Below are 22,759 nucleotides of genomic sequence, written 5' to 3' on the forward strand. Positions count from 1 at the left end.
CATTGAATGTTGGGAAGTCTCAGACATTTTAGATGTTAAAAAAAGAGATCAGACGGATGTATAGTAACAAAAAAGGGGATTTACTCAGACAGAAAGGGCCCTTACATCGAAGTCAATACAAACCGTGTAAAATCAGAGATAATAATGACTTTATTAATAATTCACCACTCAAAACAAAGTGCAAAGTAATAAAATCCAAACATTGAAAATGGGGTTGGATATCTTTTTAATTCTACTTGGTTTGTATTGATTTTAATAAATCTTGTTTTTAGTTGCTTTAGGTCCACCCAATGTTGTTCCTGACATAACAAAGGTCAGTCGTATCACACGAGCTCCCGACCTTTTCTTAGCACTGCAAGGATTTCATATCCACGGCTTTAACATCAAGCTTCAAAGTTCTTGCTTGACCTTGAAAGCAGCAGCTGCCAAAACAGTCTGAATCGATAAAAGCCTATCTGAGAGAGATCGTGTGATATGATCGACAGCTTCAGAATGGCTACTAAATTGACCCTGAGGTGAAAAGCTGATCCTTTGTGATCAAAAGCAGCTATCGCACTGTTATGCAGGGGAGAAAATGTGTCATGATTTATGAGCTGAATGCATCATCAATAGGCTACTACTGGATATACGACGCTAGTATTGATACTCCATGGATCAATCCACCTACCCCTATGGAAGACACCTTCCTGGTTCAGAGTAAATTATGTTTTTTTGGTACTTTACATCTATCTGACATCATTTTTCTAACACCTTAAACGTTGCTGAAACGATCGTATACCGCTAAGAGGGTTTGTAGTTTCGGCATTACTCTCGTAACATATTTTCCCAACTCCCGACGGACTCAAATGTCAGAGTTTCGTGAGATGTCCATTCACGATCCTGGATCAGCACTAGAGCTAAAACATGAAGTGACACTGCTATAGTCTTTTAAACAGGACAAGCCCAGTGGACTCGGATTATTTGGATTTTTCTCCAAAGTGCCTTAATGTTCTGTTGATAAAAAGATCGGTCCATCGACCTGCTATTTGCAGTCTGATGGGCCGACATGGTTTAAGTGAAGTTACTGAAGAAAAAAGAGCCGATTTAAAAATGGCGGTGTAAGACTTAAGGCTCGTGCTGGTGGGATGGAGAAATGAAGCGATTTTATTATATTTTAGAAGATGTCCACAGTATTATAAGCCACATCAAAAAGAGCTCACATGACTTGTGTTGTTTTTCTACATTTTTTTAAAAGTATGTTTAAACTACAAGTTGCGATTTGTTGCATGTTGTAAATTAAAGGTTCACTGCACCATTTCTGTCTCATGCTACTTTCAAGTTTGTACAAAAAGCAAACTGTGCCAAAACAGATTTGATTCTGTTGGAAAACAACATACACATAATGCACTTGCCCAAAAAGAGACTTGTACAAAAAACAAAAAGTAAAAATAAAAATCAACTGAGATAAAACAAACTATAAGTAGCATGTAACACAAACAAGATACTATGGATAAAATTGAAACATGACTCAGAATAAAAAGACTAAACAAGAGCATAATAATAGCAAATATCAAAGAGAAAGACTGTTGTGCTTCTGCTACTTAACAAACCTATAGAAAGTTGTTAAAGTTGTTACTTATCATAGGTATAAGACATTGTACAAAGGTACATATTGTAAAATACCGAACCTGTGCACCACTACCCCTGCTCTCTCAATGTCCTTTAATAAAAGGTTTTTACATCTGTTTTTGAAAACTCACACACTAATGCTACACACTGAAATGATTTAAATCCAATTTTGACTAGTATTTTACATCTGTTGGTCTCTATTATGCTTAAACACCTGCAGACAGTCTGGCGCTTGGCCAGATGCATTTATACAGATGACTTGGAGCTAAATACCGAGGCCTACTAGCAATTCTTTACCATTTTAATTTATTTAAAATGCCAGTAAATGGTTTATTTTGTTGTGATAAAAAATAAGACAATCTTATCTTGTACAATCTGTTAATGGGTCTAGTAATGCTTAGCGAGGCCGTTGTAATAGCGTAGCAGTCATGAGGACATTGGGATTTGGTCATAGATAACGATTGATCAGTCAGAGGGACCAAACCAGTAATACTTGAATTACATTTTGCTGCTAATACATGTACTTTCACTTAAGTAGGATTTTTCATGCAGAACCTTTATTTTTAATGGAGTATTTTTACATTTCTGTATTGGTACTTTTACTCAAGTAAAGGATCTGAATACTTCTTCCACTACTGCTGACTCGCCATTCGTATTCCTATCCTTCAATCTGTATCTGAGTGTAGCAGCTATATTGAGCTTTCTTTTCTTCCTCCTCTTTTCTCCGTTTTCGTCCTTGCGGGCCTGAAGGGCTTTTCCTTATTGAATAATGATTTGAGCTAATAGTAATTGAAGCGTCCCTCCGGCTGATTCATTCTAGCATTTGCTATCAGTCACTCAAAGTAACGCCCTGCACTCGGCCTGAGTGTTGCACGATTGCGCATTAAACGATTCCCATCCTCCTCGACTTTCAGTGCGCACGGTACAGGTGCAGGGCAGATGAAAAACTGAGGAGCAGCAGTGTTAATTCCATCATATTGGCGACTGACAGTTCGGGAGGGCAGTATGTTTATTATTTTAACTAAAAGGCTGTTGATAATGTCGCTACTGTAACCATGAGTAATAAAATTATGCTAGCGCCCCCCTGACATTCTGTACCCTCAGCAACCGCCTATGTGACATATGCCACGATAGCAGTAGTGTAAAGTAAGTAAATACATTTACTAAAGTATTTAACTGAAATGCAGTTCTTAGGTAGGTGTACTTTACTTGAGTATTTTAATTTATGCCACTTCATACTTCTCCACTAAGTATCAGATGGAAATATTGTACTTTTTCCCATTGTACCATTACATGTATCTGACTGCTGGAGTTACTAGGTTCTTTTCCAATGAAGATTCTAAAAGTCTACGATCTACATCAATGAGCATATAAAATACGAAGCGTTACGAAGTAAACTAAACCCCCCAACAGTATATATAATGAGTAAAATTAGTTTTATGCCAACTGGCTACAATAATAAAAGGCTGCCTACGTGTTAATGTGTAATATAATATAGTGTAACAAATAGTATGATGTAATATTAATCAAAAACCATAACATATAATTAACACTGACAAAGCCCATTTGTATTTACTATTTTTACGTTAATACTTGAGCTTATAATAATTTCATACTTCTGCTCAAGTAAGATTTTAAGTTAAAGATCTGTATACTTATTTCAACACTAATACATTTTTGATTGTATTAATGACATAACTTTTTTTGCAACTAACAAATAGAAACATTTTCTTTTATATTAAAAAATTTTAAACGTTATAGTTCAGACCAATATTATAGAACTTTAGAATAACCAGATACATTTTGGTCAAGCAACCCTCCAAAATTAGGTTACTGTGGTTTAACATAAAACATCTGGGTCAACCACATTTGCTATTTTCGTCAAATGAAATAGATTAAAACTAAACGTAGATGAAAAACTCACAGTTTATGTCAGTTACATGCATTAGTAAAAGAAAGGGGTCCTAAAATCGATCTCTGTGGAACGCCACATGTGACCCCTCATGGATCTGATAAGGTAACATTTCTGTCTACATGGTGATAATAAGGTATTGAAAAAGGTACAGAAAACATCTCTTTTACAACATAATTTTAGAGGTTACTTATAGGTAGGTACATAAGTATTTGGACGGTGACAGGATTTTTGTAATTTTGCCTCTGTACATCACTAGAATGGATTTGAAACTTTATTTCAAGGAGTTTAACAAAAATATCACATTAACCGTTTCGGAATTACGAACATTTTTATACATAGTCCCTCATTTTCAGAGGCTTAAAAGTAATTGGACAATTGACTGACAATCAGTTTCATGTTCAGGTCAGGCCTGTTCCCTCGTTATATCAACAAATTAAGCAGATAAAAGGTCTGGAGTTGATTTACATTTGCCAACTGTTCATGGGAACTCTCAGTATGTGGTCCAAAGAGGTGTCTATGCAACTGAAGGTGACTGCACCAAAGGCCCTGCAAAGCATCTCGAGGAATTATTTATTACTTTTGAGCCTCTGAAAAGCTGAGAGCCTGCACTTCAATCACATCCTGATGGTTTTGTTTCAAATCCATCGTGGTGGTGTACGGTTGAAAAAATTACGAAAGTTACTGTCCAAATACTTATGTACCTAACTGTAATTCTTCATTCACCATTATAGATGTTTTATCCACACGGGAAGAATTGAGGAGAATTGTGTTGTAATGTATTGTAGGCCTCTGACGGTTGGACGGCAGAGAGCTTCAATTTTCAGCGTTCATAACTGAAGTGGATTTCAGGTCATTCAAATCTTGTTCTAGCAAAACCTTAAATAGTCTTAAAACAAGTGAAGTTTTGTTTGAAATTAGAGGTTTAAAAACGTATACAAGTAAGTAGGCTATTTATTGATTGGTTTTCATTTATTTAATTAGGTATACAGATGGAAAGAGTGTATGTGTAACTTTTATATTTGGTTTTAACTCGACCTTCATAGTTGAGTAGTCTAGACTTTGCTGAGCAGTGTCAGTCACCTTTACATATTAATCTTCGGTAAAAGTAATAAGTTTCATTACAGATGTTTTACAGTCAGCTTCCAGGAGTGTTTGACACTGGGAACAGGTTTAAAGATCCAGTATTCGACTTGTAGATGGATATTTTTGAGCGTTCCAGTTTTGTGGCTCACCCAGAAGTTTACTGTGGGTTGTTTTTCGGTTTCACCCAGCAGCTGTGGAAACACACACCACCTCCCCTCTTGTGTTTACACTGAGTGTTGATGTAAAGGAGCAGACGGAGTCATTTTCACTATTTTTAACTTTAACTGCTATGAACTGCTCAGTACATACTGTATTTAGAGTTCACCAACCAGAGTGGGCGATCTTAATGGGATACCTACTTGTGTGTGTAATACACTGGATATACTGTACTTATTCCACCCTCTAGCACTTCCCACGACGTCCTGACCTGAACAGCATGTTGAGGGAGGAACGTGTTAAACTGGAAAATCGACAACCTTCAGCAAAATGTGCCATTTTGAATAAAAAAAAAATTTGGCACCAAAGCGATTTATGTAGAAAATGAGATTTATTTTTCCTCCTGGGCAAATCACAGACGTACCTGCACTTTATGCAGGACTATCGCTTGACCGTGTTTGTGACGCCGACCGTTAGTGGTTGCGGTTTCATGAAATGTTGCTGTTTAGCTGAGTTACGGGACATTAGCTTGTCCAAATCAAGCCAACTTTAGCTTTGCCCAGCGACAGCGGGCAACAATTACAAGCCTAGTTCATAATCGTTCTAATTTTCCACGGGTCTCTTCTCAGGCCAGTGTCGCTGACAGCGTAGGATGCACAAAATGACCAGAGAGACTTGGAACAGCCACAGAGACGCAAAACCACGGTTTGTTTGTGGTCAACTGATATCATCTGTCATTAGTAATATATTTATTACAGTGAGTTAGTAATGTACAGTTTACTGCCTAGAACTTGCGTTTTAACACATTTTCAGGCATCTCCCAATTGTTCCCCCTTATTTGAATCTGTGCCCCAGTCTGATCCCCCGTCAGTTTCTAAACCTGCCTCTGATTTGGTGTTATTTGATTTGTTTTATAGACTGAATGAAGGTGTAGACGCATCAATAGATCAGACAGTAATGAAAATAATCACAAGTTGGAGGTCAGACTTGTTAAAAAGTTCAAACTGTTTGTCCACTGCTGTGGCCTTAATGTGACACACCCCTTCAGTCTGACCTCAGCAGCTCTGCAGGCTGGTAAGAGAAACACGCACTCTATGTGTGTGTGTGTGTGTGTGTGTGTGTGTGTGTGTGTGTGTTTGGCAGCAGATAAAATACTGTTACCGATTTCCCTAAAGGAGGATTCTGCTGTTCTCTTTTTTCATCGCTTAGTCCTTCAGCTACAAATCCTGTTTACATTCCTGCTGAGCTTTTTCCAAAGGCCAGCTGTTTCTCCCCGTCTCCAGTCTTTATGCTAAGCTAATCTGAACATTTTCCTCTTTACAAAAGACAAAAAGAGGATTTCCCAAACTGTCGGACCCTTCCTTTAAAGAAGCCTCCATTTGATCTTGGTGGAGAACTTAAGAGTTGCACTGGGAGGACTCACTGAGGTTTGAAGAGTTTGATCAGAGGAGCATAGCTAAACACAGAGAGGAAACTAGCTTGAATAAAGAGAGACATTAACCCCTCAAAATATGAGCGCTTGTTTAAGGCACCACCTCTGAAGAGGAGCTTGTACAGTAATCCACTCAGTGTAATACCGGGGGCCGGGACTTCGCGATTCACTGGGTCTCCGCTCTCTGCTTCAAAGGAAACACACAGCAACAACTGGGTCCAAATAAAAGAAAACCTATCGACCGTTATCTGCTAACACAGGACAAATGCAAGGACTGATAATTAAGACGCAAAGTAGAGCAACATACCGGCGTTAATCAATAGCGGATAAGTGAGTAATATGATAAACTGGGCAAGGGTGGGAGAAAATATGTTTAGGCTGTGCACAGTATGGCATGGTTAGATGACTCGCGCATCTTGAGATGTCTCTGAATGAAGTTTAGATTTTGCTCGTTTACTCCCGTTTCGCCTCGTGTCCATTGAGCTGATCTTCTGGATCTGGCCATAGATCTCTCTGATGTTTCAAAAGCTGGCCTGGTTTGGTGAAGAAGGATCCCTTTGTCTCTGTTTCCTGTCCACTTGGTAATTTAATTGCGGGACAGCAGGAAGGCAGCTGTGTCCCTGCCATGTACGCTTAAATAGTTTAGGGACCGGGGCCGGCCTATGTCCGCTACAAAGGGAAGGCAGGAAGTGTGGTGATCAAGAGTCGGACTCTGAAACCAAGACGATAGAGAAGACGACAGAAGAAACCAAATCAGTGCTGTTAATGAGGAGCGACCAGACAGACTGGGACCCAGCACGGCAGCAGATAAAAAACTGTTACCGATTTCCTTAAAGGAGGATTCTGCTGTTCTCTTTTTTTTCATCTCTTAGTCCTTCAGCTAAAAATCCTGTTTACCTTCCTGCTGAGCTTTTTTCAAATCGAGGTCAAATCTGCACGACCAAGGTAACAATGGAAAAAAGTCAGGAATTATGAACCGTTTTTCACCTTTTAAATCGTCAAAAACGTGATTCCAGAGGGCCCAAGGGCGAATTCACGCAAAGATACGATCGCAGCACATTGCAGTTATTGGTTTTATTAGGTTTCTCATTTGCTGTCGGGCGGGTGAGATTGTCTGCCAGTTTCCGTATTGTTCCGTAAAATCCGTTGACTGGTCTTGAAAGCGCTAAATGGTCCCGCAGCAGCCTGTCTGTCTAACTTGTTTCCACTCTGTGGACCAGGACCGTTGGCTGTCTTTTAGTTGTCCCAAAGTTCAGAGCTAAAAGTTTTGTTTTTTAGCTGTCATGCTCCGAACCTTGGGACCAGTCTGACGAGGATCTGAGAACAGCTCCAACTAAGAACCTCCTTAGCCTGGCTTTGGATTATAACGTTTTCTGGCCATTATTTATTTCATTTAATGATTTATTTTATTCTAGTCATGATTTAAATTGTTCTGTTCCCTCCGTTTCATCCATTTGATCTAGTTCTACCTTTTCATGTTAAATCGTAGTTATCTTTTTATTACCTTGTCTTTATTTTTATTTCTTGTGTGCATTAGTCTCAAATCGGTTCATTGTTTCCTTATCAACTGTCTTATTATGGGCTCGTCAGGCATCTGCGCAGGACTGTGAATTGCACTGAGTGAGTTGCACCAAAGTTTGATAGATTGACCATGTACATTCTTCTTGGTAAAAAAACATTTCCCCTCTTTATCACAAACCATCCTCATCATAATATCTCTGAGGGAAAGGCAGACGTCTCGTGTGGCCTAGTATTTTTAACTAAGATCGTGAGTAAACCTGCATAAGAGAAGAGAAGTAGTTTAAGGCTGCAGGTCACAGAAGGAAAGCGCCATCACAGATTTAGGCTACGTTTGATATTGTGAAGGAAAAAATTAAACTGGATAACATGTAGATTTAATGGAAATTTCTCATTTGACCTCATTAGATGTGGAAAACCCGCCAGAGACCAGACTGCTCTTACAGTTTGTCCACTAAACACCTGCTTGCATTTGGCCTTAAGGCTCAGGTCGGAGTCAGGTCGGAGTCAGGTCAGGATCGGGGCGACTGCGGTCCTCACACCTATGCAAAGACACACTTTACTGTGTCACGTGTACAAGGCGTTGGGTTGTCTCGAGTCTCCATGGGAACCGGATCAGAGACGGAAGTCCTCCATCCGGTCCGCTGCAGGTAAACAACACGACACACCCCGGATTTGACCTGTTGATTTGACCTAAACTGCTGAATTTAAAACGTTACTATCGCGAGATGATGCGGCGACTCGACGTCTTTTCCTCCGCGGGTTCCGACGTGTTTCAGCCGGGGGAGAGCACCGCTGCGCCCGTTATCGGACGCGGCGCTGCTCGCCGCCTTTCGCCCTCAGGTTAAACACTTGGTCGGTCGGCAACCAGCCGGTTAACGGTTTCTTCTACTCTCCGTTTAATGAACAACTGACGGACTTCACTCTCGAAACCCTCACCCTCCACACAGTTCCATTGTCGGACAGAGTCGCGTCAAGCTCCATAAAACGAAACCGGGTAGGATCCGGCCGTACCTGCAAAATAAAAGCCCCGTTACTCGACGAAGTTTTTTCAAAATAAAGTCCTCGGTACCTTCTCTCGCCGTTGATTGAGTACGAATAAGGAACGTACACAGGGCTGGAAGAAGAATTGAGAAACACGAAGACAGTTGTTGTGTGGTTTGTCCAGTCGTTGTAGCTTTCGGCGGCGCCGTAGGACGTTTTCAGATCCGTTACTTAAGTAAAAGTAACTTTACAACAATGTAAACATACTCCATTACAAGTCAAAGTCATGCGTTCAAAATCCCACTTAAGTAAAACGTATATAAGTAAAAACATTAAAATGTACTTTATTTATCAAAAGTAAAAGTACTCGTTGACCGAAGAATGTCCCCTGTGACCTGTATCATATGTTTTATCATTAGATTGTTAATCCTGGGTCCTCAGTGCTTCAGCAGCATTAACAATGCACTATATCTTACAAACTCATCCGATGTTTACAATGTTAAACTTAACCTGAACAGGGGAGAAGGGTTCCTTCTACATTGTAGGGGAGTAGAAGTATAAAGTTGCATGAAAAGAAAGTACAGGTACCTCAAAACTTCAGTGGACAGAACCGCCTGGTCTGACGTCCCGGGTTGGACTTAAACCAGCTGCAGACCTGGAGTGACGGAGCTTCAGGGCCACAGGCAGCTTGGGTGGTTTTATTTGTTTCCCCAGTGTCTGATCTTATGAAGACAATCCCCACTGTAACTGGAATAAAAAGCAATAAATCTGACAGATTATTGCTCCTGATTATAGATTCCAAAATGACAGAGTTATTATTGTTGGCCAAATTCAGTTTAGATCTTTATACTCGAACAACAGGAGATTCTTTTTGCAGCAAGGCAGCATAAAAGCATAAAACCGAAGCCGAATAAAAACACGGTAAGACATTAAAAGGGTCGACACTCAACACACGGTAAAGAAAACAGCGAGTGGTTCCTCTGCTAATCTGTGTGAGCAACCGAGATGTAGTTCATAGTGTTTCAGAATTAAGAGAGAACTCGAGCCCGTTTCGGAAACCTGTTTTCTTATTATTGTCATCGCCTCTCACAGCGAACATGTCCTTAGTCCTCAGGTGAGCTGACAGGATGCCCAGGTTTCAGGAGGTGGGGCCGGGTCAGGCTCCGCCCCCTGGAGGCAGCGGCCTGGTTGCTAAGCGATACAGCATCCTGCAGAGTCTGGGCCGAGGAAGTTTTGGCTCGGTTTATCTGGTTGAGGACACCAGAGCTGCAGACGGAGAGCAGCTGTGAGTAGATTCACTGCAACTTTTACATTTTCTCTTAGTTAATGAACGCAATCGATCAATTCAGTTCATTAACTGCTGGTGCTTGAGTTGATCATTGTGTCTTATCCATCCTTGTGTAAATAATCTAATATTTTACTGACTGTATCTTTAATGAGGGAAAAACAAGGAGGAAAAAACCAGGAAGCTTACACAGCTTGCTTCCGTCTATTTGAATCCACATTTTCTAGTTCTTTACATCTACTGTATTTCCATGATGTGTGTTGTTGATGTGTAGACATCAGGCCCCCGCTCCCCATCGCACCAGCGCCTACACAGTGCTACACCACAGTGTAAACCCAGGTAAATTACGTGCACTGAGAGCGTTGGCACCTGGCAGGAGAAATACATTTCAGACTTTACCGGATTTATGTTCAGTCTTGGAGAAACCAATACATGAGTCATGGGTCTCTAACCACAGTCATAACTGCAGGCGATACTTTTCCCTAAACGGGCGTCAACAGTCAGCAGCTGCAGATGCAACCGTCTGGTTGTGTTGCGTTATTGTGTGTCTGTAAAGCTGAAAACCAAAAAACACCTTTTACAATCCACAGTTCCGAATCATCAGCTCACTTCTACTTTGTTTTAAAGCGAGAGCAGCCGAACATTCCCGTCAACGAGCAGCGCAGTCATTTGTGCACGTTGTCGAGACAAAGCTGCCTCCATGTCGTCAGTAGATGACGTGGTTCTCCGCCTGCTGCCTCAGACCAGCTTACGACCCAATCTTTAAGGCAGAGACACAAACTCGGACCCCTGCACAACTGTAAAGTCGCATCTCAGTTGAGTTTTATGTCTGCACATTTTTATGCAGATGTTTGTGAGGTGCAGATTTAAATGCACATCAAAATCCAAATTTGAATGCTGGATGTCAGAGTTCGTTGGAAAGCTGACACAGCAGTCACAAGGTGCATTTAGCAGCTGTTGTGCAACTTTCATTCACTTCACATGATCCTCATCAGCTGATTGAATTTGCTCAGTTGTCATTGAATTTTAAATTGAGTCACTGGAAGCTCTTCTCATCCACGATGACACATTTTGTCAGTTGATTGAATGAATTTTCAATCTCCATTTTTAAACTTGGATGGACAAGAAGTCCTAAAAATTCTCAGTGAAAAAACTGAACTTTGAAAATCTTTAATTCATGGTCACGTTCCATCTGAGGAGGGAACTTATATGATCAAAAGCTCAAGAACATCTACTAAACGAACCTGGGGGTGAGATTGTCTGCTCAATGTTTAACACCTTTTAAGGCCTTACAAGTCTGCAGTGGCTTAGATTCATGGATACGATTCATTCCTACCAATAATATTATTTTCTACTGTTTTTGTAGGAAGTATGAAATCTTTTGCTTTCAATTTAATACCTCAAGCATTATACCGCAGCGAGGATATACCGAGCACTTTATTAGGGACACCACACTAATACTGGGCAGTTTGTCCCTTTGCTCTCAAACAGCCTCGGTTCTTCCAGGCCTGGATCCACTGGAGGCTGGAAACTTTCCTCTGAGAATCTATGTTTTCCGAAGTTTTTTGCTATAACCCCACATCACGTCAACAGTGTCAGGACAGTCCGTCCAGTCAGGTTTTAGGCTCTGAGGGCAACAATCTGAATTTACGTGTCAGTGTCTCCTGGTATTTTTAGACTTTTTCTTATGACGCCACCGAAGTGAGAGCCAGCGCTGACTCAGAGGGAGAAGCAGTTCTGCAAAGTGTCAGCAGATGGCAGCATCGAACCACAGAGGCACGCGTACCGTCTGCTGTGCTTTCAGTGTGTGTAGTAACACCTTTCAGAGCCGATCTGAGTTCAGTGGAGCCGAATCAGAGTGTGCAGGACAGATGTAAGCAGGCGTCTTCAGGTTCACACCACGGCACTTCAAAATAAAACAAAACCAAACCACTTTCAGTGGCAATAACAGCATTATTCAGCTTCAGTGACGTGCCCACCGGAAACCTTGTATGTCCAACCAGGAGCTGTATGAGTGTGATGCTGTCCTGTCTCCTAACTGGCCGTAAACCATGAGTGCTTTCCATTCTGTTGATTCGGCTTCCCGCTGAATCTGCTGATCCTCGGGCCTTGACCTAGAAACTGATTGAGTTCCGCCATCACGGAGGATGTTCTGACCACTTAGATGCGTATCTGAGGAGACGAGGTGTGTCCTACACAGAACTTTTTGACTGGATGGTAGCACCCCTTCAGGATCAGGATCTGTTTATTGATTGGTCAGCTCGTCTGAGGGGACAGTAGAAGGAGCAGCTGGGCTGGGGGGCAAACGCTGCACGACTCGTAACAGTAACAACAGGGACGGCAGCACCAGCAGCTCCTTATTCATAAAATACAACTATTGTTTGTGTAGAATCGGAATCACGAACACGTTCTTTGCACCTTTGTTTATTTTCCTTCATGAGACAAAAGACGTTTCGGTTCTTCTTCTTTTCTTCTTTTCCGTTCCAAGTTCATGCCGGTTCATCCAGAAAGAATCGACAGCTACAGTCCAGCACAGCCTCAGTTTTCATCATCAGCCCTTCAATAAGGACATCGGACTGACTCGGTGGCTCCTCACAGACACATTTAGGGGACTGGAACATTCTCGATGATGGCGGAGGGAGATCGATGGAGGAGGAGGATGTGGAGTGGACAGGAGGAAAAATAAATTAGCAGAGTGGGAAGCAGTGGATCTATCGGAGATTTCCACACACTGAAAGGCCCAGAGAGACACCGTGATTGGTAATTTAAATCGATGTCTCCAGGTGCAGCTGATTGCATTGATGCTGTGGATGGTGATCAGTGATTGGCTCCCGTCTTCCACCTGCCCCGGCAGGCGAGGGGAATTAAGGAGTCAGCACTTGATAATCACTTAGTGCAGTGGAAGGCAAATAACAGCCCATGGGCCAAATCCACTGTTGTGGTTTAGTTGTGTATGAACGTGATTTCTAGGAAACAGGGTTGAAATGAAGCAGGTCGCTGTTTATCGAGTCTGGATAATAGATCAATTACATTTCAGGTCTCACAGTGCAACGCAAAGCACATGTTTCTAGGTGATTGGGCTTCTCAAAAGTGAGAATGTTTCACGGTTTCCTGACATTTTCCAACCAAACGATCATTTGATTAGTTTAGATAATGATCTCCAGAGGAGTTGATAATTAAAATAACCGTCAGCTGCAGCAACATAAGCTGCTGTAACTCTGTTAGCTAATGAGAAAAATGACGGATGCTCAATACAAGCCTAAAACAACAAACCTGTTTTATTCTGGAAAGAAACATAGACAGCATATAGGGCCTCATAAAACAATGCTGAAAAAACTGGCCCCTGACACATTGGTGTAGTACGACTGTGGCCGTCAGAAATCCAGTTTTGACTCAGGACCAATCAGTAAATCCAGAGAGTTTATTCTGACTGAACTGTTGTTGAGCTCCGTGTTTCTTTCCGTCTGTAAACCTGTAAACAGCAGGTTCGACTGCAGACGCCTTTCTCGCCGTTTCTCTCTGTCACGCTCTGCCACTTCATTCTCAGTCCATCCGACACACACACACACACACCTGGAGGGGGGTGTGTTTCGGCTGTCTGACTCTGGATGGGAGTCGACAGCGGGATTTACCGAACGCTTGAGCTTCGGTTAGAGACGACAGCAGACTGCTTCCTCTCTCTGTGTTCAGTCGTCCGCTGAGGTGAGGAGAACGAGACGTGAGCAACATGGAGGAGGTGAGGATTTCTCAGATCCTGGGCCTCATGTAAACCTGCAGAAACATGCAGTCATCCCTTCAGAGTCCGGACTGAGGAGTGTGTGTGTGTGTGTGTGTGTGTGTGTGTGTGTGTGTGTGTGTGTGTTTTTGTGTGCGTGCTGCAGACATGGTAAAACTTCAGATTCTCCAAACGGGCTGCTACTGATCATTGATTGGTTCCTTTCCTAAACATTTACACAGAATGCTGCTGCATAAGAGATACAAAAACCAGCTCTTTACCACCAAATACTGGACTCAAGTTCCAACATATGAACATACAGTATTTCTACTATACACTCATCGAGCACTTTATTAGAACACCACACTAATACTGAGTAGTTCCTGCCTTTGCTCTCTAAACAGCCTCAGGGCTTCGTGGCCTGGATTCCACCAGATGTTGGGAACTTTCCTCTGAGATTCTGGACCATTCTGACAGGATGACATCAAATCATTTCTGCAGATTTGTCAGCTGCATATTCAAGCTGCCAGTCTCCCGTTCCACCACATCCCAGAGGTGTTCTACCGGATCCAGATCTGGTGACTGGGGAGGCCACTGAAGTTCCCTGAACTCATGGTCATGTCCATGAAACCAGTTTGAGATGACATGGAGCATTATCCTGCTGGAAGTAGCCATTAGAAGTTGGTAAACTGTGGCCATGAAGGGAAGCACATGGTCAGCAACAACACTCAGACAGGCTGTGACGTTCAGACCATGACTGGTTGGTATTAAGGCCCAAAGTGGAGCCAAGAAAACCTTCTCCACACCGTCACACCACCACCACCCTGGACTGTTGACACAAGGCAGGTTGGGTCCATGGATTCATCCAGATTCTGACCCTACCACCTGCTGCCTCAGCAGAAATCCAGATTCATCAGACCAGGCTACGTGTTTCCAGTGTTTAACTGTCCACTTCTGGAACCTGACGTGGTCTTCTGCTGTTGTAGCTCATCCACCTCAAGGTTGGACGTGTTGTTCATCCTGAGAAGCTGTTCTGCTGCCCACAGTTGTAGAGACTGGTTACCTGAGTTACCGTAGCCTCTGTCAGCTCCAACCAGTCTGGCCGTTCTCCTCTGACCTCTCTCATCCACATGAACTGATGCTCACTGGATGTTTTTTGTTTGTGGCTCCATCCTGATTAAAAACTCTACAGACTGTTGTGTGTGAAGATTCTCAGTCGTCCAGGTCATGGTATTCTGTAAATGCTATGTGGAGGCAACTGGACTTGCTTGACGTTCTTGAAGACGTTTCACCTCTCAGCTGAAAGGCCTCTTCGGTTCGAACTGAAGAGGCCTTTCAGCTGCACAGAAATCCTTTTGGGAACGTTAGTCGATGCGGTGTGACCCAGATATTTGTAGACTGGGGGTTGTCTGTATTTGGCTTCTTGGAAAAACATGATTACTAATGATTATTTTTATCATTATTATATTATGTTGGGTTCATCCTTATTACATATGGGCACGTTTCTATATTTGTAAATTGTGAACTTGTCCTTTGATGCTGAAACTTTCAGCCTGGCATTAATGCCTTCCCTGACTCCAGATGGCAGATGCTGATACTTGCATTTCTAATATCTTTGTCTATATGCACATCCTGCACACACACAGCAGAAACTATCTGTCTGATTGACAGTGCTTGACCTAAGTATGCGTAGGACTCGGTTCATTAACGCTCTGTGTGCCCTGATATATCAGATACTTGTCTGAAACATGCTGGGACAGTACAATTTAGCAAAGGAATCTAGTTGCCATCTTGAACTTTGTGTACCCTCAATGAAAAGACAATACATAACCTTTAACTGAGCAGGTGGAGCTCCAGTGTGTTGCTAAAGAGCACAGCGTCAGGACGTGCTGCGGCTGAAGGAGAGTTTTGTCTGCAGGGCCACTCACAGAAAGAGCCAGACCCCCAGGAGTCTTTGTGTTGTTAGAAAACAGATGGTGAGTTGGTGTTTGCAGTCATCATCTTTGCCCTTTCACCATCTGACAGGTCTCACCCGCCTCCTCCCCTCTCCTCCCCGTCACTCCCCCTTTGCCAAATTTAGACACCGTTCCCCCACCAGTTTGTCGGAGACGAAACCGGAACTTCACAACTTTTTCTTTTTTGTCTGTGTGTCATGAAAAAGTTGATCTCAGACGTGAAGAAAAGAGACTCTCACCTGAGAGGTTACGAAACTCATCCCGCCAAAAACAAAAGGAACAACAAAAAAGAAAAGAATGAGAGCTGCCGATCTGTATTTAGGAGGTGTCTGATGTTCCGTGACCCAGGCTGTCCGTCGGGATTTGGAATCCATGGCGACAGGAGAGCAACGCCTGCTCGCTCTTATCCCGGCTTCCGCATCTCGCTTTGTCAGCGAGCGGATGAAACCAGTGGAAGGAGCTTTGTGAAGATTTCAACAACAACGTCTCTCCACCCACACAGTCAGTTAGAGAGAGACAGGAAGTCTCTTCTTCTTCACAGAAAACACAAACCTTACTCCTGAGAGAGGAAGATTTATCAAGAAAAAATAGCAGGACTGATTGACAGGTTGCTTTTGTCAACGGAAATGATCAGCTGATGCGTCCTGGTGCCAGTTACTCTGTCAGCTGGATTGATTGATTTAGTGGGCAACTGCACAGGAGCCCCAAAAGCCCCGGCTTTATCCTTTGGGTCTACATACATCGATTAATCAAACATTTGTCGGAAATTTGCGCCACTGAAGAAGAAAATCAACTTTGAGCGTCCTCTAGAGAGACTCTGTGTCAGGATCTGGTTTTAAGACCTGAACTTTTTTGGTTTATATTTGTTACAAAGTTGTGTTCTATCAAACTGCTTCTGCTTTTTCATTATCAGAAGTTCTATTTTTATAGCAGCACATCAATACCTGTGGTATCACAATCCCCGTCAAGGAATGTTCACATGTCCGCATACTTTTGGCCATGTTGTCCCTGATTGTGAAGATATGTGTCACACAAATAAAAATGTCCGAGTTCTGCATGAAGCCACGTGTGAACTTGTGTGGGTGACGTGGATCCTCTGAGGTTTTTCGGAGTGTGTGACCCAGCTGATCAGTCCTCCAGTCCACCTCCGTCGTCTCTGCCGGCCTGTTTGCACCTGGGGTTTCCGTTTTTAGCTGCTGGAGCTGAACAGAGGAGTCGACTGAGGCTGCTGCAAAGCCTGCTGGGATGCAGATTGCTGATTTGCTTAAAGCTAAAGTTGTGCTTCGGTCATTAAATACTGTTCTGGCTGAGGTTCCTTGCTTTCCCGTCAGTCGGGCGAGTTGGGCCGATTGCGGCTGAGTGTCGGCACGCACACACCCAAATCTGTCAAATACAGTTTTGTTTATTTGTTTCGTTTTTTTCGCCAGTGTCTCGACCTGAAAATGCCTGGTTACCTCTGCCACGCCGTTCATGATGAACCTAGCAACCAGGCAGCCGTTGTGGCTCTCTGTGTTGGCTGATCTGATCAACATAGAGCAGTCGGCCCAACACTTGAAATTAGTTTCTGCTTGGTGCTCGTAGGTGTTAGAGGCAACGGCTGGGGAGGCATCAAAGTCATTAGGATCCATTGTGTTTGTGTGTGTGTGTGTGTGTGTGTGTGTGTGTGGGACTGAGTGGGGGGGGTCTTGTGGGAAATCTGGTCTATAGCTGTTTAGACGTCTCCCTCTGGAGCAAAGTGGACGGACTGCAACCACCAAAAGATATTGAACCTCACTCGTGACACAATCTGCAAACCAGTCTCCGAGATGGCACCTGTTCCAAAGTAACTAAGTACATTTACTCACGTACTGTACTTAAGTACAGTTCTGAGCTAATGGTACCTTACCTGAATATTTCCATTTCATGACACTTTCTACTTCTACTCCACCACATTTCAGAGGGAAATATTGTGCTATATACCGCAGCACATTTATCTGACAGCTGTGGTTACTGGTCACCTTACGGATTACAAAAGAATAATAACAATAATAATGATAATAGTAGTACTCAGCATCATCACCCTAGAAGAACAACACATTTTGTTCCAGATTTAACCCTTTGGGCAGCATCTAGCTACGGCCCTGGTTCGCATTTCGGACGCTTTGAGCCGTTATCAGTTCCACTAAAGAGACGTTTCCCCTCTAAAACTCTCCCGTGGTTTCCTTTAATCAAACTGTTCGAGGCTCAGAAAGGTCAAATTACCTGATATCTCACAAAACAAAGCAAACATCAGTCACAAATGTGTGTGATTCATCTGACGACCCCTCAGATTTATCTGGTGACCCTCTGGAGGGGCCCGACCCCTAGGTTGATAAAATAGTCTGCCAGAGTTTGTAGTTCAACATTTTTATTATGCTTTCAGACAGCGTTGGTTTTGTGTAGTAAAACAAGATCCCAGTGCTGCACTTGATGTTCAGCATTAACTGCTCCAGTGACCCACTAGTGACGTCCCGCCGGGCTCTCAGAATCTCTGGGGCCCTCCAGAGACCGCATAGAGGATGAGACCAGAATCATTCTACATTTTGTGTCACCACATCTCGGAGTCAAACCAACACTGAATGTCTCCTACTAACAAGCACTGTGTGTGTATCAAAGCCTGAAATATCTCATTTCTCTGAGCCACAGAGCTGCACTGTTCCCAGAAACTATTAAAACACATCAATGAGTCACACTGCTGCACTGGTTGACATGTTCCTTCATCACCACGAACACACACGCTCTGGTTTATTTAGACTCGGTCCCACACACACACACCGTCCTGCTGCCACGAATACTCACTACAGCACCAAACGTGAATTAATCCGCTGCTGAAAATAGTCCCCAACAAAGTCACAGTTTCCTCCTGTTTGTTTGACAGAAAACGACAGTGAGCAGCTGTGTGAGGAAAACTACTGAGGCCTTTCTATAAAAGAAACCATATATTTGTGAGGCGTTTTTTAAAGATTTACTCCTTCAGTAGGAACCGATTTGCTCGGAGCTGCATTATTTAGAAAGAACACTCAGAGATGGATGTGAGTCTTGTCTCTGAACTCGTCATAAACAGTCTGAAAGCGTGCCGCTGTGATCTTCTGCTGAGTGATCGATCAGAGCGCTGAAGCTTTGCTTGCTCTCCTCGCGCTCTCGTCTGACACCCTCACATCTCACTTTATGTTGTGTCACAGTGGGGGGGGGCGCTGATGTATTCACTTCCTGTCTGGCAACGCTTCAAGGCAGTAAAAAGCAAAAGTTGTATGGAGCCACCAGAAAACAGAAATCCCTCTCAGCGAGTGTTAGACACCTGCTAAGAGAGAACACAGAGCAGCAACGTCTGCTGTTGAGCCACCATTGACTCCCGGAGAGACACAGAGTCTGGAGGACACGTCCCCCTCCATCATCGCCCCCGCCTCCCCCGTTAGCCTCTAAATGTGTCGGAGGGGGAAACGACACCTCCTCCCCTCGTTTTCGTTGTATCGATCTGATTTGTTTCACTCAGAGGTTTCCCCGTGAACCCTGCTGGTTTCGCTGCAGCCGTCTGATCAGACTAATGTTTACCTGAGAGACAGGTGAGCACAGGTCAGAGGCCTGTTTACAGAGGCCGAAGGCAGACCTCGTTTGGTAAGGTTTTTTTATAGCGTTGCCTAAAAGGTTACTTCAGTTATATCTAATGCTCCTGTTATTTTAGGCCCATTATATTAAGACAAGTATTTAAAGATAATGTGATGAGGAGATGTCAGACATGCTCTCAAACCAATGCAGTCTAGTACAACAACTCTCCAATACGTCCTCCTTCATGAAGGTTCTAGTGTTCAGTTTGTGTCGAAGCTGTTTCAGAGACCTGCTGATTCCACCTCATCGCCATCTTGGAGGAGTTTCTATTATTTTGTCCAGCTCATTTATATCAGTGACGGTAGGCTAAATAGCCACAGAACCCCTGTTAGTAGGAGACGTTCATGTTGCTCTGGATCTGTAAGTCTGAGCAGATGGACAGAATCGGTCGTGTTGGAGAAAGAGTTCAAATAAAGGTGAACATTATTCGCAGGTCTGTGACGGGAGGTCAACACGTCAGGTACGTTACACGTAAAGGACACGGGACTCGCTGCACCGAACACAGTCAGCGGTGGACTGGTCCACTGTGCAGCCAGGCTTTTAACCAGGCCCAGTGGCTTCCAGCACCAACTAGGATTCATTTTTTATTTTATTTTATTGGCAAACATAATACAACTGCATAAAACTGGGGAGCAGAAAAAAACAGATGTCAAGGAGCCACGGGCTTATACCAAGGACAAAAGACGAAGAACAAACTTTATAGATAAAACCTGATCCAGCAAAATAGAAGGAAAATGGAGGACAATTAGTTCACAAATTAGTGACGATAATCATAATCAAACCAGTCATTAAAATAAAAAGGAAATAAAATAACATCGTGAAAAGGAAACAAGAAAAAAAATCTTCATCGACCATCAATAGCACATCATGAATTACATCTGACGGTGTGTTTCTAACAGCGTGTCCACAACGTCTGAGGGGACACTGACAGTGTCTGGCTTTATGACCCTAAAAGAACAGATCTGAGGTCTTTAAAGCCCTGAATGGCCCGGTCCCATAATTCTGTGTGCACATGAGACCCGTTTAAAAGCTGGTGGGACTTCCCGGCTCGTCTGCTTGGAATAATCTTGCTTTCCGTGTGAAGCTGCTCCTGGTTTCTGGATCAGCCTGGATGAGGTCCTTAGATGTCCTCAGCCGTAACATTTGCTTTGTAAATGCGAGCCTTCTCGTGTGCTTGCTGTGAAAGACTATTATCATTATTACCATTTTTATTATTAAAGTTAGTATTAGTATTATTCTTCTCAGTATAATTTTCTGTCTCTCGTCTTGTGTCTTTCTCTTCTTCCTGATCTTCGTGTAAAGTGCGTTGTGTTGTCCTCCTGGTATTGAATGTGCTACATGATAAAGTTTGCGTGCCTATGACATAACGCCTGAGGTAGTGGGCTGCTTTGGTGTGTCCGTCGGCTTCCTGGAGGATCCGTTTCTTCCTCCAGACCACTTTGTTCTGGTTCTCGTATGTCGGTCGTAGGTTAAAGTTCTGCAGCTTGTGCGAGGCCTGCGTGGTTCCGTCCAAACCCTCCGTTCAGCACGTGGACTCCCCTCCTGATGGACCCGCTGCTACGCGCGTCCCGGTTTACAGCTCGGACTCTGAGCTGTCGACAGCCCAGCGTGTGTTTTTCTGCTCTCAGCCCAGCAGACAGAGAAACTCGGGAACATCTCAGCGTTAATCAAAGCGTCACACTTCAAACAGACTTTCGCTGCAGTTGCATAGCAACAGAGAGTCGGCGCTCCCGGCTCAGTAAAGAGCGTCACACCGGAGTGAAAGAAAAAAAAGAAAACCCCACTCAGTGCAGATCAGAGTGAGTAGTGACTGAACTGAATGAAATGAATTTTTTAGCTGCAGATTATATATCCAGGCTGTAAGTTTGATTTCCCAGCATCCTTTTGGCATCCTTCGCTAACGGTCTCTCTGAGCTGCTGGCAGGTAGTAAAACTTTCTCTTTGGACTCGTTGAGCTGACGGTTTCTCTCTGATGGCAGGGATTTGTGACCTTCTGGTCCCTCAAAGTGTGGGAAGACAGTGGGACTGATGGGTAATTATGGTGGTGGGACTAGTGCTGAAGCCTGGATTACCAACTGGGCAACTGCCCAGGGGCCCCAAGGCCCCAAGGCCCCAGGTTTACTGCCCGTCATTTGGGTCCACATAATTTGATAAATCACAAATTTGCACCACTGAAGTAAAATATCAGCTGTAACTGGTCCTCCGTCCTCCACCCCGTGGTCCTGGTCTTGATGAGGGACTCTGTGTCAAATTCTAGCTTTAAGACCTGAACTGTTTCAGTTCATATTGTGGTTGCTTGTTGTAACGTCGTGTTTTATCACAAATGGGCAAAAAAAACCTCAGTAAGGTCGTATTATTCCACGGTGGAGAACTGTCAGGCTGCAAACAACAATTATTTTCATTATCAATACATCTGACAGTTAATTTCTTTCATAATCGATGTCAGAAAATAGTGGAAAAAGCCCATCATCCCTCTTTTGTCTGACCAACAGTCAGAAACACAAGGATGCTACTATCATACAAAACTGGGAAACTGGCAAATATTCACAGTTGAGGAGCTGGTACCAGGGAATTTTTGGTATTTTTGTTTAAAAAATGACTTTCACGATGAGTCGATTATCAAAATTTTCTGGCAAACGACTAATCGATTAATCAACTAGTCATTTCAGCTCTAGAGTACTGGCTGGTTTCTGGGTGAAACAACCAAGAAAAGAAACCAAACTTCTGCAGCTTGAATAAAAATGTTAACGCAGTGACACAGTGTTGACCTGAACTAAACTAGTTTTGCTTTGTTTTGATGACTTTTAGCAGTGCAAGAGGGTTCGAGGGTTTATTTCCCCAACTATAATGACAGTCATGGTTTAAATGTCAAATGTGATGATGTTCCAGTTTCATTATGGAAAATTTATCCTCACATTTTTAAGCATCTTATTCTTTAATTGACATAGATTGTTGCTAATGTTGATTTTTCTTCGTTCTGTTTTGTTTCGTTTTTATTTATCGTCTCTTTTTATTCATGGGGAAAAGATAAAAATGGAGAGAAAAAATGTAATTACATAATATGTAAATGTGACCTGATTCCTGCATTAATAAAATTACAGACAAATAAATACAGGAATACTTCAGCCTTTTAAAGCCTTTCACTTGGACCCTGCCACAACATTATGGGGGAGTCTGACTCAGTCCTTCTCTTTTAAACTGACAGAGACCATAATAAATACTCTACATCCATAATCTTCACGAATTACGTGGCAGAAGATATTTCAGTTTCCACCGAGGTTTTTATACAAGCTACAGAGAAAAATACAAATCTGAACGTCTGTTTTTCAAGTCCCCCAAACGGTCACTGTTCTACCACTTGGTCTCTGCTGGAACCTTTAAATTGATGTCCTGACACCTGGGGCCTCTTTCAGCCGAACACCTGGGCAGAGGAGACGAACACAGACCAGTCGTTCAGTTCACTCTGATTATTGTCAGCACATGC

General features: G+C 43.0%; 1 protein-coding gene across 4 annotated transcripts in view; it reads left to right on the top strand.

Annotated features, from left to right (window-relative positions):
• nek11 (NIMA-related kinase 11) overlaps positions 1-22,759 on the top strand; it is an 80,815-nt gene that overhangs the window by 6,193 nt on the left and 51,863 nt on the right. For 3 of the 4 annotated variants that reach the window (XM_040117311.1, XM_040117313.1, XM_040117315.1), the window contains exons 1-2: positions 8,488-8,709; positions 9,804-9,981. In XM_040117311.1, coding sequence (XP_039973245.1) covers positions 9,824-9,981 — 158 coding nt within the window. In that variant the 5' untranslated portion in view covers positions 8,488-8,709; positions 9,804-9,823. Of the gene's footprint in view, positions 1-8,487; positions 8,710-9,803; positions 9,982-22,759 lie in introns of those variants that run through there. The other variant, XM_040117312.1, reaches the window with a different exon arrangement.

This window comes from Xiphias gladius, chromosome 22, assembly GCF_016859285.1.
Source record: "Xiphias gladius isolate SHS-SW01 ecotype Sanya breed wild chromosome 22, ASM1685928v1, whole genome shotgun sequence".
Taxonomy (NCBI): domain Eukaryota; kingdom Metazoa; phylum Chordata; class Actinopteri; order Istiophoriformes; family Xiphiidae; genus Xiphias; species Xiphias gladius.